A 19,644-nucleotide genomic window follows, 5' to 3' on the forward strand; every position below is an offset into this window, starting at 1 on the left:
ATATGTTTTTCAATCTTAGCAACTTTAAGATAGGTGGGCTTTAACTCCCAGAAATCCCCAACCATTCTGGGAGTTGAAGTCCATCCATCTTAAAGTAGCTAAGGTTGAGAAACACCGGTACAATGAATTTATCAAATGTCGCTGGGAGGGCACCACCAGGGAAGAATGCTTTGGGCCTTTTAGACATCTGCAGGACAAGCCTTCCCAAATTCCTTCATCCTGGAAAAAAAGAATGAACTATACTGGTGAGAAAAAGTGTGATTTTTCTGCCTTCCAGACTCACCTGGTAGAAAGCAGGTTCCAGAAACCAGTGTTTCCAAAGCAGGACGGGTCGAATGGGCTTTTTTTGGTCTAGAGGTAATAGGGGACTATGCTCATCTGGATCAGGAAATCTGGAAACGGTCCGTGTATTTTCTTTGGTCCCGAGATGGAAGAGGAGCGAAAAAATGGAACCACATCCTATCACGATCAGGGACAGGTTCTAGAGTGGGGAACAGAGGCAAAATAAAAGAGAAAGATTAGGACTGCAAGACTAAATCTAGGAAGTGGATCTTTTATGAAGAGGAGAAAAATAGAATAGATTAACAGAGTTGGAAGGGACCTTGGAGGTCATCTAGTCCAACCCCCTGCTTAGGCAGGAAACCCTACAGCACTTCAGACAAATGGTTATCCAGTATCTTCTTTAAAACTTCCAGTGTTGGAGCATTCACAATTTCTGGAGACAAGTTGTCCCACTGATTAATTGTACTAACTGTCAGGAAGTTTCTCCTTAGTTCTAAGTTGCTTCTCTCCTTGATTAGTTTCCATCCATTGCTTCTTGTCCTACCCTCTGGGGCTTTGAAAAAGGAACTTGGCCATGATTTTCAAAGACTCAAGAATTGAACCAGCAAACAACTGACAGAACAAGGAACAGAAGTCCCGTCTTACACCTCCTCTCCACCATCTTGCCAAACACCCACCCGAAAGACAGGAATGTCATGGCGCCCGAGGTGCTGGGTGAGTTTCTTTGTCTCTGTGGGGTCGACCTGAAAGTGCAGGAGGAACCAGGCAACTCCATACACCGTGATGTTGGCCATGACAGTGAAGGCATACCTGAAAACAGGAAGAAGACCAGGCAGAGTTTATTAAGCATAGACTGCAGCTGGAAAAAGAAGATTGGTTCATAGCAGGCCCCACCCTGGAAATTCAGGTTCTTTTCTCTCTTTTCCCACCATTTGTTGTGGCCCACCAGCGGCCAGTGGAGCTCATGGCAGACTCAGACAATGAGGAGGTTGGGGAGGAACATGGGCCAGTCCTGGAGTCTGGGGATGGCTCTGACGAGTGCTCTGCGTCGGAGGCAGAGAGGGGGCCAGGGCTGTCCAACAGTTATCAGCTGCCTTCAGAGTCAGATATCAGTAGGGCAGAAGAACAGCTGGAGCCTGTTCCCAATGTGCACATGCGCAGAGCTGCCAGGAGAAGGGAACAGCTAAGGAACAAGGGCCGACTCGGGAGTAAAGGCACAGGTAGATAGTGAATGGCCCCTCCCATAGGGAATAAAGAAGAGCAAAGGGAAGGGGACTTTGCAGGAGACAATTAGTTCATTTCATTAGGGTGAAGATCTCTTCCTGACTTCTTGCCAAGTAATTGATGTGGCGTTTGGAAGATATCGGCTAGCTACTCTCCTAGCCTGGAAGTCTGTAGCTGTGAAATCTCATGAAAGACTGTTTGCTGGGACTTTGTTGGAGAGGAATTTTCCTTTAACTTAAATAAAAGAGGTTTTATTGGGACGGGGAGTTTACTTCATGCTCTTGGGAAGCCTAGGTCAGGACACCATCTGGGCATAGAAGCTCAGGGGAAGATCCTCCAAGTTTCTAAGGAAGAAACTGCCAGTTGGGTAATTTGGCTTGCAAAAAATGTCATTTGCTGGGTTCCTGCTTTTACCCAGCCAGCTGGATTCACTCCATTTTTACTTTCTTTTTTCATTTAAAAAACTTAAAAGGAAAAAACTTATTTAGGACATTTTACATCAGCTTCTATAGTCCTCACGTAATGACTACTTGTTTAGCAACTGTCTGAAGTTATGATGGCACTGATTTATGACCAGTCCTAGCACTTAAAACCATTGCAGCATCCTCCTGGCTTGCACTTATGACGCTTGTAGTGTCCTGCAGTCACTGGGTTGCCATTTGCGATCTCCCAAGCCAGCGTCTGACAAGGGAAGTCAATAGAGAAGCCAGCAGGAGGTTGCAAGTCAAGTTATTCAATTTTAATTTTAAATTTAATTATTTATTAAAAACTAATTAAATAACTCAGGTGTTAATTTCAGTTTATCTAAATATTTATTTTATTTTATTTTTTTATTAAACTTGTATGCTGCCCTCTCTCCCAAAGGACTCAGGGCGGCTCACAACAATAAAAACACGTAAAATTCAATATTCAAATATAAAAGTCAATAAAATCCCCTTTAAAAAACCCCTTCAGTCCAATCCGGCCAGGCCAAATAGCCATGTTTTGAGGTCAGGGCGGAAAGAGCGAAGGTCAGGGGCCATCCGGAGCTCCAGGGGGAGCTGATTCCACCGAGTAGGCGCGCCCACAGAGAAGGCCCACTCCCTGGGAGTCGCCAGTCAACACTGTCTGGCCGATGGGACCCCAAGAAGGCCCTCCCTGTGGGAGCGCACCGGGCGATGGGGAGCTGTCGCTGGTCGCAGATGGTTCGCAGGGCTTTATAGGTAATTACCAGCAAATAAATAATGAATTATGGTGGGCAATGACAGCTGACCTTTAAAGGATATCCCAGAACAGTGATGGCTAACCTTTTTGCCGTCCTGTGCCAAAAGTGGGGAGAGTGTGTGTGTGTTGGGGGGGGGGGTTGCGTGCACGCGTGCCCACACCCATAATTCAATGCGTCCCTCCCCCCTGCACACATGTGCACAACCCCCCTGTGCTCCCCCCGCTTTTGGCACACGATGGCACGGTGGGCGTTTTTCGCTCTCCCCAGGCTCCAGAAGCTTTCTTGGAGCATGGGGAGGGTGAAAACGGCCTTCCCCACCCCCCCTTCCGGTGAGCCTAGAAGGCCCCAAAATCAGCTGGCTGGAGCTAGTGCAATGCTTGCGTGCCCACAGATATGGCTTCGTGTGCCACCTGTGGCACACATGCCATAGGTTCGCCACCACGGTCCTAGAACCTTGAAGGTCATCCATTGCAATTTAGATCCCGTTTTTCAGATGTATTTATTTATTTATCTATCTATCAATCAATCATCAAATGTATTGGCCTCCATAGGGTAACAATGTTGATCCATTGGTGGTGACTGGAATTGACTGACAGCTTGTTGCCTGAGCTGATGTCCTGGGCTGAGAGAAAGTGACAGGCCCAAAGTCATCCAGATGACTTCATGCTTAAGGCAGAAGTAGAACTAGAACTCACAGTGTCTTGGTTTCTAGCCTGGTGCCTTAACCACTAGACCAGGGGTCTGCAACCTTAAACACTCAAAGAGCCATTTGGACTCATTTCCCACAGAAAAGAAAACACCGGGAGCCACAAAACCCTTCCCATTTCTTCAGCGGCCACAAAACTAGCGTATGTAGTTGAATTAAACTTTCTGTTTTCTTCTGAAACTTTTCTTTTCTTGGATTTATCCATGGTTGTCCTACTGGGGGTTGAAAAGCTTAATAAATCGCATACCGGTGGGTGTTTCACATTGGCAGCTGTGACACATGTTTTGAGTGACAGCGAGTCGCAGCAGAGGGGTGAAAGAGCCACATGCGGCTCCAGAGCCACAGGTTGCTGACCCCTGCACTAGACCAAACTGGTGTTCACACATACACAATGCTCTTGGACGTTCTTAACTGTGCTCACTAATTGACAGGGAATTTCTTGGTGTGGATGTCAGTAGGATGGGCCACAAGCCAGACATGTTGGCTAAATGGTGTCAACAAGGTTTGAGAGGATGATCCACTTTCCTATAAGATCTTACCTGAAAGCTGTGAGCTCCACCTTCTCATGGTCGGTAGTGACCAACTCTGGTATGAGCGAGAGGTGAGAGATTTGGGTAGCTGCCCAGCCAAACTGGAAGATGATAATAAATGGGATGAAGTAGATGAGCGCAGCCCACTCAGGTGTGTTCTCCGTGCAGCCGATGCACGGGCTGAAGATGAAGGGGAAGGAGAGCAGAACGCAGATGGTCCCTGTGGAGAGAGATGGTCAAAATACAAACTTGAGTCTATGGGGCTTCTCAATCATCCAGGCCATGGTTGTCCCAAAGGTGCTTTTTCCAAAAGGCAACTGGACTTTCTTGAGGGTTTTTTCCCTTTGAAAACGTTTCACTTCTCCTCCAAGGAGCTTCTTCAGTCCTCTTAGAATTGCTCTTCAGTTAGAACTGAAGAAGAAAAAAAACCCAAGGGAAAAAAAAACCCAAGAAAGTCCAATTGCATTTTGGAAAAAGCATCTTTGGACAAGCTTGAAAGAGGCAATCTAGGGTTGTAATCAGATGAGAGAAACAATGAAGTTTTACCTCATCAAATCACAGCGCGAGGCCTGCTGTACTGGAATAATAATTGCTGTTGCTGTTGTTGTCTTTAACAAGATTTTTATAAGAAAAATATAAAATATGGTGGGAAGCATGGAAGATTACAGATGGCAGACAAGAACATCACCTATATCTCACATATAACATTTCATTAGTGAGGCTATTTAAAAGAAATATTAAATCCTTTAAAGCAGGGGTGGGCAAATGTGGCCCTTTTACAACCTATGGACTTCAACTCCCAGAATTCCTGAAACAGCCAAGCTGTCTCAGGAATTCTGGGAGTTGAAGTCCACAGTTTGTAAAAGGGCCACATTTGCCTACCACTGCTTTAAGGAGTCTCTTGTCCAAATGCTGCTGATTTATAGTTATCTGATTCTTGGGAGTTTTCAGTGTGATGCATTGGAAAATAGGACCAGAGAAACTGAGGTTCAAATCCACCCATGGAAACTCATTGGGTGATTCAGGGCCAATCATATCTCTCAACCCAGCCTATCTCAGAAGCTAAGGAGGAACTATTATGTATGCCACTTTGGGTTCCTAGAGGAAAAGTATCATCTAAAATAAACTCATCATAAATGAAATATGCTTTTCCATGACTTGTCTCTAATTTGGGACATCTGCTTTACCTCTCAACAAGTTTGACAATTTCATTATTCTTCCTTATAACCTCACATCAAGTTATGGCCTTGTTGACCACAAGTGTGCTCCTGCCCAGCTGAACTTAAGCAAAGAAATGCAAAACCATTAAACATTTTTTTAAAAAATATATTTATTAAATTTTAAAGATTAAAATACACAGTACAAAAAGAAACATAATACACAAAAAAGCAAGAAAAAAAAACACACAAAAAACCCCAAAATATAAACAACCAGAAACAAACATATCAAAATTTCAATACTAATAACAACTTGTCATTAAACTTTTGTTATGATTACAAACATCTGCGATTAAGCACAATGGTATGAAATTAAGGTGACCATAGTTCTGAAAAAACTACGTCATAGATGCACCTAAAATATTAACTGTTCCATTAATTTCTACACCTAACAATGGTTTGTACAGGACAAAGGAACTAAGCGAGCTACAGGGGAGCAAGTCTTCCAGGAAAAGCATAATAATCACACATGGAATTAGACTGAAGATGTAAAAAGGAGCATTTTAATAGAACCTTTGAATTCTATAACTTCTAGTGTTTTTTTTTATTTTGGCAACTTTACAATGTGTAGAGGCTACCAGGTGTGTGATTTCAGCCTTTCGATCAGTGTAGGAAATGAAAACCTCTGAGACAGTTGAGTATCATTTGAGTGATACAGAGCCTGTAGTATAGTGGACTAAAGCACTGTTATTAACATCTGCTGCTTGCAATTACTGCAAGTTCAAATCTCACCAGGCTCAAGGTTGACTCAGCCTTCCATCCTTTCAAAGGTAGGTGAAATGAGAACCCAGATTGTGGGGGCAATAAGCTGACTTTGTATAAATATACAAAAGTATGAAGGCTATTGCTTAACGCATTGTAAGCCGCCCTGAGTCTCCGGAGAAGGGCAGCATATAAATTAAAGCAAAAAAAAAAAAAAGTATTGGATCTACAGCAGTGGCCAAAATTATGGAAACCTTTTGGGGAAAGTGTATTTTCTAAAACTAGCTAATAACATCACTTATATATCAATGGAAAGATAATTTAATCAAGAATGTAATGCAATAACTTTTATGAAGGATTTCCTATTAGAATAGCAGTTACAGTATAAAGAAGAAAAGTGAAACACGTAGAAAGAATGAGATATACAAAAATGATCACCATAGAAAAAAACAAGATATACAAAAATTATCACGTCAGTTAATACGGAGCTGGGTAACCTTTAGCATGAATGACAGCCTTACAACGTCTTCCCATGGAGTGAACCAAGTCTTTTAGTTCTGCAGCTGTTATAATGTGAAACCACGATTCAATGATTGCTTTTATTAACTGGGCTTTATTGCTGGGTCGCTTCTGACTAACAAGTTTCTTTAGTCGGCTCCATAGATTTTCAACTGGGTTAAGGTCTGGGCTATTCCCAGGCCATTCCTGCAGTGGAATATAATTATCTTGAAACTCCAAAAAAGAAAAGTGGTGTTATTAGCCATCAAATCTCAAAAATACACTTTTCCCAAAAGGTTTCCACAATTTTGGCCACTACTGTATGCTTAAGCACATCCAATAAGGGGACCTATCACATAAATGATCTGTTTTTATTGTTAAGATGGGCGTTTCCCCCTAATATTTAATGGAATTATCCATCATATGCCGCTCAACAATCTTTTCTCTAAACCTGAAGACCAGACAAGGAATAATGGATGGAAACTGACCAAGGAGAGATTCAACCTAAAAATGAGGAGGAACTTTCTGACAGTGAGAACAATCAATCAATGGAACAGCTTGCCTTTGGAAGTTGTGGGAGCTTCATCACTTGAGACATTCAAGAAAAGATTGGACTACTATTTGTCAGAAATGGTATAGGGTCTCCTGCTTGAGGGGGGGGGGGGGGTTGGACTAGATGACCTATAAGGTCCCTTCCAACTGTTAAACTGTTAAAGCAGCGTTTCTCAACCTCAGCAACTTTAAGATGTATGGATTTCAACTCTCAGGATTCCAGAATTCTCCAGTCCTCTAACTCTAGTTTGAAGTCCATATATCTTAAAGTTGCTGAGGCTGAGAAACACTGCTATAAACTTAAAAGAACACATATCTTTTTAATTCTTTGCAGATTCATTCATTCTTCAGTAAAGTCCCCAAACCACCCACTGTATTTTTGCAGCTACAATGGAGCCAGTTTGATGCGGTGGTTAAGTTGCTGGCCTAGAAACCAGGAGATTGTGAGTTCTGGTCCCATCCTAGCATGAAAGCCGGCTGGGTAATTTGGGGCCAATCACCAGGAGACTGTGAGTTCTAGTTCCGCCTTAGGCATTAGAGCAGGCTGGGTGAGCTTGGGCCAGTCACCCTCTCTCAGGTCAATTCAGCTCACAGGATTTTGTGAGAAAAATAGGGGAAGGAAGGAGAATTAGGTATGTTCGCTGCCTTAAGTTACTTATAAAATAAGCGGGGATAAAAACTGAATACATACACATTCACACTACCCACTACCCCCCAGCATAAAATCCCCTTATGTTTTTGCTTATACACACATTAAACAACCAGGGGGATATTCTGTCCTTGTTAATTCTCTCCTTGCTCAATTCTAACGTATTTGCTGAGCAGTCTATTTATTCTCCTGCAAGCTTTGTTTCCTTTTCTATAGTTTCAAGCAGGATTCTACCCATGTAATCTCAGGCATGCTTAACAAACTAATTCCCTAAAGTGTTTTGCACCCTTTCTTGCTAAGTTTACCTTTGCACCAGAGAACGATCAGAGAATTTTTCTAATTGTCAAGCTCAGATAAAGTTTTCATCTGTACCTTCAAGTTACACGACTTCATAAGCAAACCACATCTGTGTTCCACGCCGTTTCTCCTGCTACACCTGTTGCACCCACAACCTTACTGTGGGGTTCAACATTCTCATAGCACTTATGAATTGCTTCCCATCAGTTTTTCATTCTGACACTTATACTGATAGCATGTGGAACGTCATTCCACCTGAGATTAGACTAGTCATGACCCTGCTGGCTTTTTGTGAGGCCCTGAAAACGTGGTTTGCGGCCTCAGCTGTGTGATGAAGCCTGCTTCTTGCTGATGGTTGTTTTTATGATGGTCAGCTGCTGTGCCTATTTTAATCTATTTTATTTGAAAAAACACCAGCTGTTTTTTCAAAAAGCATCTTTGGGACAGTGGTGGGTTTCAAATTTTTTTACTACCAGTTCTGTGGGGTGTGGCTTGGTGGGCACGGCAGGGGAAGGATACTGTAAAATCTCATTCCCACCCCACTGCAGGGGAAGGTTACTGCAAAATCCCCATTTCCTCCCGATCAGCTGGGACTCAGGAGGCAGAGAATAGATGGGGCGGGGCCAGTCAGAGGTGGTATTTACCGGTTCTCCGAACTACTCAAAATTTCCGCTACCTGTTCTCCAGAACTGGTCAGAACCTACTGAATACTACCTCTGCTTTGGGACAACCATGACCTGGATGACTGAGAATCTCCATAGACATTTCCAGCACTCCCTTCCGGCTTCCGACAAGGAAAGTCAATGGGGAAGCTAATGGGAAGTTGAAAGTTCCAGGCCAGCAGGCAGGTCAAAGGCTGATGCCTGGTGGGGGAAAAGACCTGGAGAGGAAAGCAAGTGGGAGACGCTTACCTGAGCAACTTGCAACCTTCCCTGTCAGCTTCTTCATTGGCTTTCCAGGGAAGCCAGCAGGGAAAAACTGCAGATGATGACCACATGATTGTGGGGCACTGCAACTGGTTGTAAGTGTGAATTGGTCGCCAGATTGTAATCATGACTGTGTGGGGGTGTTGACACGGCTGAAACTCGGAGAACAGGTTGTAACCATGACAAAATTCTGATCATTGCACCGTTGCAATCATGTGATTGTGATTGTTGATGCTCCGGGTAAGCTACCCACATCAAAGCCAATGCGAAATCTGGCAGGAAGTTGGAACTCATTCTTGTTGCTTTTGGGCTGCAAGGGTGACCTTTCTCTTGATCTCTTTAGGTAAATAAATATCTCTGAAACAATGACCCAATGTGTCAAGGATTGTCTACTTAAAATATATTAGCCATCAGCAACCAGGAACATTCTTCCAATAGAATACCAACATACTTGATTTAAACTAGCCCAAGCTGTTCCTATTTCAATCGATTACATATACTGTATTAGACAATGTACTGCTGCTTCCTGTTTAATCTTAATACACAAAAAGCAGTTTTTTGTAACCAGGATTGCTCCAGCATCTTGGGACTCCAAGCAGGGCCTTGGAGCTGAATACTGGAAACTGCGATCCCAATGTTTGAAGGCCCCCAACAAGAGAAAGCTAATGCATGCTGATATGGCATGGTGGTTTGACGAAATGGACTGGGATCTGGGAGGCCCAGTTCAAATCCCCACTCAGTCACAGTTCTCATTAGTGACTTGGGACCAGTGTTGTGGCCCGTCAGCGGCCTGTGCGGATTGTAGCTGATTCTGACAGCGAGGAGGCTGGTGTGGTGCTGCGCCAGCAGCCTGTGCAGCTGGCACCCGAGTCAGACAATGAGGAGGCTGGAGAAGATGTGGTGCCAGAGGCGGGGATTCAGCCAGGGCCTTCAGAACCTCCATTAGCTCCTTTAAGTGAAGAGGACGAAGAGGAGGAGCCTCTTTTTGATGCATGGGCACGCAGAGCTGCCAAAAGGCAGGAGTGGCTCCTCAGGAGGAGGTCTCCTCGAGAGTAAGGCTTGGGGCTAATTGGCCACTCCCTTAGCGTATTTAAGGAGGAACACCAACTGAAGCAATTTGTAGGGAACAACTTTAGTTCATTCTCCTTCGCGTCTGGATTCTCCGCAAATTGCTTCTGGGCTTTCTGCCAACCTTAGTAAGATTGTGACTTTATCTTTGGCTTCTTGTAGGCTGTTAAGAAAGTTTATTAAGAGCCTTTGTTTGGAAAAGACTGAGTTATTTTAGTAAATTTAAGTTTTGTACAGACTTTATGCGTGCTGTGTTCTTTGGGGTCCATAGCTGGGGAAGAACAACCAGTCATTTTCTAAGGGCGACCTACCTCACAGGGTTATTATTGGGGGCATACTACAGTGTAGATAGTCCTCGCCTTATGACTGCAATTGAGCCCAACATTTTTGTTGCTAAGCAACAGTTGTTGAGTTCTGCCCCATTTTACGACCTTTCTTGCCACCATTGTTAAGTGCATCACAGCAATTGTTAAGTTAGTAATACGTTATTAAGTGGATCTGGCTTCCACACTGACTTCACTTGTCATAAGGTCACAAAAGGTGATCCCATGACCCTGGGACACTACAACCATATAAATACATGCCAAGCGTCTGAATTTCGATCATGGGGATGCTGCAACGGTAAATTTGAAAAAAAGAGTCGTAAGTCCCTTTCTTCGTTGCTGTTGTAATTGCAAACTGTCACTAAACGAACTGTTGTAAATCGAGGACTAACTATAGTCGCCTTGCCTGCCTGGCAGAAAAACAGGATATAAATTGCAGTGGAGAGCCAATATTAGAAATTGGCTGTCTAGCACAATTAGATCCCATGCAAACTTAGCATCCCTAATCTCATTTATTCAACTCCCATAATCTGAATAAATTCACAACTCACAAATAGATCCTTTTAATTTGCAAGCTCCCAGAAGTGGCATTGGGCCTCACCGCTTCTGCATTTGCCTCGGCAGGCGAAATCAGGCTGCCTGCTGACCCAACCACAGCCGAAAAAATGGCTGCTTCCCCCTTGAGACAGATGTCAAGTCCAACTTCCTCAAAAGTCAGCAGGCCCTGCAGTTTCAGACTGTCATCTGATCAGGAGGACTAAAAAAAAGCTCACCCCAAACATCTGTTTGGCCAACTTCTTCTCCTGATGACGCGGGCTTTCATTAAGAGCCTTTCTCCACAGTCTGTTTAGAAAAGAGCAGTCCAAATTATCCAAATGAGATTTTTTTGATTTTTATTGAATTTATTTTAATAAAAAACTTTTGGGGTAAAAATCTATCGTAAGATAGTTTTCTATTTAAGATACATAAATAATTTAGTTTATTCAGCATGAAATGGAGCTTAGTTATGTAGCATGAGGCTGTATATTCTGCAACACTGGGACTATCGGTGAGTCAACAGTGGGTCAAAGGAGTAGCAGAGATGACAGTTGCTCTTTAAAAATTATGATTTAAATTGAGTTGATTTAAATCAAGCCTTTTTACTAGTGATTTAAATCATGATTTAAATTGTGATTTAAATCAACTCGATTTAAATCAAATCCACCCTGGTTGGGACTACAGTTCTCATCGTCCCCAGGCAACCGGTTGAGTATTTTCCTATTTAACAACTCGGTGCATCCGAAGTGTTAGAGAAAAATTATTTCTCTATACCTGTGTCTATTAATGGCTTTTGGAATGTACAGATACGTGGGCCAATCAGAGGGCAGCTAGTGTGTTTGAATCTCCATGGCCATCCCCTAACTGTCACAGTCAACAGTAAAAAGGAGATTCTTAACAGAAACCTTTGCTCTTCAGTTTGGTATTCAGTTTGCTTTTCACCTTGCTGTTCAGTTTGATATTCTGTCTAGTATTGTATTGTATTCTAGGATCTTCCTTTAGATAACTGTGAGCAGTCTGGAAGTCCGTTAGAAGAGCAGTTCTGTGGTATATTGTGGTATTTCTTCTGAGGAAGAATATTCATAAATAGCATAGCTTAGATAGAATAGATATGTATATAGATAGATAGCTGACAGTATAGTTTATAATAGTAACTTAGTGAAGTTTATTGATTGTATATATATTATTATGTTTTTATTGTGTAAATAAAAACATTTGCTGTAGACTGCTTCAGAGGCTCATTTGTTTAAGTAGAGTCTCATAGAGATAGAGGTTCATGGTTTATTGATTTAATAACCTCCACAACACGAAGGCTACCAAACCTGGGAAAGGTGATTTCAGAAAACAGTGTGGTGCCAGCCAGATATTTCATCTCTAGTTCTTATAACTTCATTAACCGTGTTAACTGAGGCTTCTTAGGGCAGGTTGTAATCTAAATTTAGTCTGAAAAGAACCAAAGTAGCCTTGATGGGAGATCTGGATGCAACAATGTTCTATTAACCGAGAGCAAAAGGATGGGATTTTTTTCAATTTCTGAGAATTAAAAGATCCTCAGGTAGTGAGAGAGAGAGAGAGATAGCTAGTCCTCGACGTACGACCACAATTGAGTCCAAAATTTCTATTGCTAAGTAAGACAATTGTTAAGTAAATTTTGCAGTTACAACGGCACTGAAAAAAATGACTTATGATCATTTTTCACACTTATGACCACTGCAGCATCCCGAATGGTAATGTGATCAAAATTCAGACACTTGGCAACTGACTCATATTTATGACCGTTGCAGTGTCCTGGGGTCATGTGATCCCCTTTTACGACCTTATAAACAAAATCAATGGGGAAACCAGATTCAGTTAAAAACCGTTTTGCTAACTCAACAACTACAGTAGTTCACTTAACAACTATGGCAAGAAAGGTCATAAAATGGGGCAGATTCACTTAACAAATGTTCTACTTAGCAACAGGAATGTTGGGCTCAATTATAGTCATAAGTCGAGGACTACCCGTACTCACGAGGAAAAAGCCTCTTCTCCCTTCTTGATGGGCTGCACCAGAAGCTGGCTATTTAGCACAGCGGACAGATGGGGGCGATATTGGGAACGGGTTCATTTCCTTGCTGTGGGTTCTTGCCTTGAATTTTGGATTGTGTTTTTTCAATTGTTGCCTTGCCTTTGCCAGAGAATTTGTCTTTGTGTTCTGCCCCAGCTATGGACCCCAAAGAACGCAGCACACACAAAGTCTGTACAAACCTTAGTTTACTAAATTAAATGAGGTTTTTTTTCCCAAACAAAGGCTGTTAATTAACTTTCTTAACAGCCTACAAAAATCCAAAGAATAAATAATCTTAATCTTACTATGATTAGCAGAAGCAATTTGCAAAGAACGAAGATCAAGGCACGAAGGAGAGTGAACAAGTTGTTCCCTGCAAATTGCTTCAGTCGGCATTCCTCCTTAAATAGGCTAAGGGAATGGCCAATTAGCCCCAAGCCTTACTCTCGAGGAGACCTCCTCCTGAGGAACCACTTCTGCCTTTTGGCAGCTCTGCATGCCTGTGCATCAAGAAGAGGCTCCTCTTCTTCCTCTTCACTTATGGGAGCTTCTGGAGGTTTTGAAGGCCCTGGCTGAATCCCCGCCTCTGGCACCACATCTTCTCCAGCCTCATTGTCCGACTCAAGTGCCAGCTGCACAGGCTGCTAGCGCAGCACCGCGCCAGCCTCCTCGCTGTCCGAATCAGCCACCAGTCACTCAGGCCGTGTATGGGCCACAACACTTTGTCTTGGAACTTGCCTTTGTCTAGTGGACTGGACTAGCTTTGATTGATTGATTGATTGATTGATTATTTATTTATTTATTTATTTATTGGTTCGATTTATATGCCGCCCTTCTCCGGAGACTCAGGGCGGCTTACAATGCGTTAAGCAATAGCCTTCATACTTTTGTATATTTATACAAAGTCAGCTTATTGCCCCCACAATCCTGGTCCTCATTTTGCCTACCTCGAAAGGATGGAAGGCTAAGTCAACCTTGAACCTGGTGAGATTTGAACTTGCAGTAATTGCAGGCAGCTGGTGTTACTTAACAGTGCTTTAGTCTGCTGTGCCACCAAGGCTCTTGAGGACTAGTGCTCAGGACTAGGCTTCATTTGAGTATCCTGTGGAACTCATTGGGGGTTGAACATCATAACTATGTAGTATAATGGACCTGCAGGGCCGGCGCAACATGTAACATGGACGTGTAATGTGTAACACTGGAGCAATAGACTGGGTGTTTTCTTAATATGATTTATTGGGTTAGGGGTTTTCTGTCTTCACTGTGAGTTGTATTGTGTTGTGGGGGGTGCACTGAGGGAGCTCAACCAATCTCATTGTACATATGTTGTGCACTGACAATAAAGATTTGAAATTGAGCTGGGGCTGGCACCAGGAATTGCTGGAGAATACAATTCAGTCTTGGAAGCCTTATTAGAAACTCCTTACCACTGTGGTGTGTGTATATGCATGAGTGGGACAGCACACACACTCACAGGTTTTGGGAAAGCCCTGACCAGAAGAACAAAGGGCAGGCCGAAGTTTTTGGTCTTGAAAATCAAACTTTGCCCTGTTTACAAATGCTGGTAATAGTGCAATTTCAGATGACATGCAAACAAAACTCTCTAAAACTCAGTGTGACTGGCACAGTAACACCATACCTTGCCTTCCCTTCCCTCCCGTGGCCCCTAACGTAGGCTGCTTCAAGGACAAAGGCTGGTGTTTAGCATCTGCTTAAAGGTATCACAGGGCTATGGAGAATTCTCAAAATTATGAGACCAGGGGTCCTTGGTGCTCTCTGAGCTTGTTGTTTTCTTGCAGATACTTCGTTACCAAAACTAGGTAACATCTTCAGGGCACTCTAACCAAATATTCTCCTTTATTGGTACTTATGAAACCACCTCCTGCCATGCTGGTTGAAGCCCCAGTTTCCAGAGGGCTAATAAACATGATGCAACCAATAAATTACACTAAGAGTGTCACTGGAATCAGGGTAAATATGTCCTCCAGTCTTCTGGAGTTAAGCTCGGTTTCCCTCCACTCCTCCCACTAGTAGAATCACCCAAATCATTCCGAAGTCGAAATTTTTTGGAAGGGGAACAATTCAATTCAATTCAAACCTTTATTGTCAGACTATAACATGTGTACAATGAGACTGGTTGAGCCTCGCTTCATGCACCTCCCACCCCCAACACAATACAACTCAGAGTGAAAGACAAAAAGAAAATCCCTAGCCCAGTGAATCCTACTAACAATCACCCAATCCTATTGCACCATGTGGACTTATTGCACGACGCGCCAGCCCCGTAAATCAATCATACTATGTTGTTGTAGAGTTATTTTTCATTCAGGAGTCTGACAGCCTACGGATAAAAACTGTTCTTCAGCCTGTTTGTGTGGCTGCCTATGCTTCTACATATCTCCTTCCCAGTGGTGGGTTCCTCCCGATTCGGCCGAGCCGGTAGCGGTGACTATATGACACCACCAAACCGGTTCTCTTTGTTTGGGAGCTGGGATCTCCCGCTCCCCCCACCGCGTTATTCTTACCTTTTATTTGGCCCCACCCCCAATCTATTCACTGCCTCCCGAGTCCCAGGTGATCGGCTAGAAGGAAAAAAAACCTGTTTAAACTCTTGCCACGGGGCTTCAAAGGGCCGCCCTACAGCTGATCAGTGTTAAAAGGCAGTGTGATGGTAGACAGGTGCCTCCAAAAACGAATGAGTAGACCAGTGCCTCCAAAAACGAATGGGTAGACCGGTACAGCTCTGCAAGCAGTTAAAAGCCTGGTAGACCAGCTCTGCTAAATCCTAAATAATCGTCACATGACCATCAAGCCACGCCCACAGAACCGGTAGTAAAAAAATTTAGAACCCACCCCTGCTCCTTCCAGATGGCAGGAGAATGAAGAAGTGCTAACCAGGGTGTGAGTCGTCCCTGAGGATTTTACTCATTCTTCTAAGGCAGCGAGCCTTAGACGTTTTGTCCTATGCTCACCCTCTGTAATGTCTTTCTATCCGCGGCTATCAAGCCAGCATACCACACCGTAATGCAATGAGTGAGGACGCTTTCTATTGTGGACCGGTAAAAGGAGGTCATCAGTTGTTGTTCCACTTTATTTTTTCACAAGACCCTAAGGAAGTGGAGTCTCTGTTGGGCCTTTGTGGCCACCTGGGTTGCGTTGATTTTCCAGGTGAGATCTTCGCTGAGATAGCATTTAAAGGAGGAAAACTCTCTTCACACAGTCCCCCTTGATGTAAGGTGGGGCAGGTTCAGGGGTGGGTTCTTAATTTTTTTTACTATCGGTTCTGTGGGTGTGGCTTATTTTGTGGGCGTGGTTTGATGGTCATGTAACAATTCTTTAGGATTTAGCAGAGGTACTGGTCTACCAGGCTTTTAACTCCTTGCAGAGCTGTACCAGTCTACCCGTTTGTTCTTGGAGCGTCCTGGTCTACCCATTTGTTTTTGGAGGCACCAGTCTATTTATTTGTTTTTGGAGGCACCAGTCTACTCGTTTGTTTTTGGAGGCACTGGTCCACTCATTTGTTTTGGGAGGCACCGGTCTACTGATTTGTTTTTGGAGGCACCAGTCTATTTATTTGTTTTTGGAGGCACCGGTCTACCACCACACTGCCTTTTAACACTAATCAGCTGTAGGGCGGCCCTTTGAAGCCCCGTGGCAAGAGTTTAAACAGGTTTTTTTTCCTTCTAGCTGATCACCTGGGACTCGGGAGGCAGTGAATAGATTGGGGGTGGGGCCAAATAAAAGGTAAGAATAACGCGGGGAGGGGGAGGTGGAAGGGCCCAGCTCCCAAACAAAGAGAACCGGTTCGGTGATGTCATATCGTCACTGCTACCGGCTCGGCCAAACCGGGAGGAACCCACCACTGGGCAGGTTCCTCTCTCTTCTTCCGGAAGTCTAACACCATCTCCTTTGTCTTGCTGATGTTCAGGTGCAGATTGTTTTGTAAGCACGGTGCGGATAGTTTTTGAACCTCCCTCCTGTACACCAGCAACAACCTTAGCATTGTATTTTGTTTAGCTTCTGAGCCTGCCCACATAGTTCTAATTTTTAATTAATTAGAAAAAGGAACTAGCTTCTGAGAGAAAGAGAAAGAATGAAACCCCCAAAACCCACACGTTCATTTTCACAGCCATCATCATATTCCTTTGATAGCTTTGCTGGCTGGGGAATTCTGGGAGTTGAAGTCCTCCAGGCTTAAAGTTGCCGAGGTTGGAGACCCCTGGACTAGAAGGCCTTCAAGGTCCTTTCTAACTCTATGAACCTAAGGATTATTGTTTGGCCTTATTTACTTAATGCTTTTAATATAGAAGAGGGATACAAGTTAATAAACAAGGAATGTAGGAATCCAACTGAAGGAGAGTCTTGTGACCTGCCTGGGTCTCTCCTGCCTACACCATGGATGTTTAAAACAAGTTTTCTCATGCTCACAAGGCTGTTGTGAGGATGAAAATAAACCTGACCCCAGCTAGGCCTACAAACCCCATTATTTCTCAATAGCAGCACAAATGCCAGTAACGAAAAGTATTATTCAGTCCACCTGGACAGCATCTGATTGGGGCTAGCTGCTTGTCAAGATGTGTTAGCTATAATTAAAAGCAAAAACTTGTTTTCCATCTCCACAATGTGACCCCTGGAATCTTCCAAGCACCCCCAGTACAAAATAACAGTAGGATATTATTTTGGCAGGAAAATCTGCATTAAGTTTGGAATAGCATTACAGCCAGCCTTAATATACAGAAACAGCACTCTAAGCTTCCCCCGCCCCACTAATGCAGAATAAACTGTTCTTTGCAATCCCCACCACATGACTTAAGCATTAGACTGAGACACATACATACAAAAAGACCTGACTTTGCAATGTGACGTCACAATGCATATTTCATCATCTGTTTTGCAACTTCACCATAAGCACTTGATGCCCAGGAAAGGGGTGGGGTGGGAGAAAATAGCCAAGAATGCTGACTCTTACATTTTTCCAGTAACATCAAGCCATCATGGTTGCCTTCAACTCCCAGAATCCATGCTGCCTGGGGAATTCTGGGAGTTGAAGTCCACATGTCTTAAATTTAAGAAATGCAGGTTTAGATAATGATGAAACTGGCTTAGATTTCTCCTGTTTGTTCCCCAAGGTGAACTCTGATCAACATCCTAAGTAAGGATTGATTTTCTCTGCAACCCCCCTCCAACTGAATCAAAAGCCCTCCAACTGAGCAAAATTAGATCTTGAAGTGCTAAGAAGTTGCCCGAGGGATGTAGATGGCAGAGGAATCTCAAAATTTAATCAAGATCAGTGCTTCTCAGTTCCAGCACATTTAAAATGTGTAGACTTCAATTTCCAGAATTCCCCAGCCAGTATACTAGATGTTCAAGATACCTTCAAGTTGTCAAGGTTGCGAAATACAACCTCAACTTACGACCGTAATTGTGCCTGGCTATAATGATCATAAGTCATGACAGTCGTAAAGCGGGTCACCATGTGCAGACCTGTTTTTGTGATCTTTTTTGCAGTGGTTGTTAAGTAAATATGGCTGTCATAAATCGAATCCATTGTTTGCTATGGGCTGATTTTTGCTAGAAACTAGAAGTAAATACCAGTTTCTGGCAAAAACATTGCAAATTGTGGCCACGTGATTACAGATAGATGCAAATGGCAATAAATGCACCAGTTGCTGAGTATCCAAAATGCGCTCATATGATGCGGGGGCGCAATGTCAGAACTTCGAAACATGGTTGTAAGTCCCTTTGGGGTGGATCTTCGAAGCCACTAAATGTCCAGTCTTAAATCAAGGACTACCTGTACTAATCTAGAGAAGCGGTTTACATTTTTTCAGAATGCAGAACCCATTCATTAAAAATATATATATTTCCCAGAATCCGTGAACCACCAATTATATCCAGGCAGGGTTCTACTTACCTTTACTACTGGTTTGCAGCGGGAGCATATGCGCTTCTGCACGTGTGCAGATCACCCGTGATGATGTTGTGGTGGGTGGGCGGAACCTCCCGCCGGTTTTACTACCGGTTCTATAGAACCGGACTGAACCGGGAGAAACCCATCACTGTATCCAGGACATTAAATTCATGGGAGAACAAGACTACAGGTAGTCCTCAATTTAACAACAGTTCATTTAGTGACTGTTCAAAGTTACAACGGCACCAGAAAAAGTGACTTATGACCGTTCTCACAGTTATGGCCTTTGCAGTGCTTTTATTTATTTATTTATTTATTTATTATTAATTCAATTTATATGCCGCCCCTCTCCGAAGACCCAGGGCGGCTCACCATACACTCAAAAAATCACTATAAAAACACTTAAAAATTAAAAACATTAAAGACATTAAAACCCATTCACACCATTCATGGCTGGATCTCGTCAGATCGCAAAGCGAGATCAACGGCCCCAGGCCTGCCAGAAAAGCCAGGTCTTCACCGCTTTTCGGAAGGCCAATAGGGTGGGGATGGTCCGGACCTCAGGAGGTAACTGGTTCCAGAGAGCTGGGGCAGCCACAGAGAAGGCCCTCCCCCGCGGGCCCGCCAGCCGGCATTGTTTAGCTGATGCGACCTGGAGGAGACCAACTCTGTGGAATCTTACTGGTCGTTTTGCAATTATGACCCATGATCATGTGATCAAAATTCAGATGGTTGGCAACTGGTTCATATTTATGACAGTTGCAGTGTCCTGAAGTCATGTGATCAGTTTTGTGACCTTCTGACAAACAAAGTCAATGCGGAAACCAGATTCACTTAACAACCACGCTACTAACTTATCAACTGCATGGATTCACTTAACAACTGTGGTAAGAAAGATCGTAAAATGGGGCAAAACTCACTTAACAGACGTCTCACTGAACAACAGAAATGTTTGGGCTCCATTACAGTTG

The 19,644-nt window shown here is 43.5% G+C and overlaps 1 protein-coding gene across 3 annotated transcripts in view; it reads right to left on the reverse strand.

Annotated features, from left to right (window-relative positions):
• MFSD12 (major facilitator superfamily domain containing 12) overlaps window positions 1-19,644 on the reverse strand; it is a 41,204-nt gene that overhangs the window by 11,437 nt on the left and 10,123 nt on the right. For all 3 annotated transcript variants that reach the window (XM_070943666.1, XM_070943671.1, XM_070943678.1), the window contains exons 2-4: window positions 3,956-4,166; window positions 960-1,092; window positions 284-481 (exon numbers count right to left, since the gene is read on the reverse strand). In XM_070943666.1, coding sequence (XP_070799767.1) covers window positions 284-481; window positions 960-1,092; window positions 3,956-4,166 — 542 coding nt within the window. The remainder of the gene's footprint in view (window positions 1-283; window positions 482-959; window positions 1,093-3,955; window positions 4,167-19,644) is intronic.

Source organism: Pituophis catenifer, unplaced genomic scaffold, assembly GCF_029215685.1.
Source record: "Pituophis catenifer annectens isolate HBS135680 unplaced genomic scaffold, rPitCat1.0.hap2 SCAF_1, whole genome shotgun sequence".
Lineage (NCBI taxonomy): Eukaryota > Metazoa > Chordata > Lepidosauria > Squamata > Colubridae > Pituophis > Pituophis catenifer.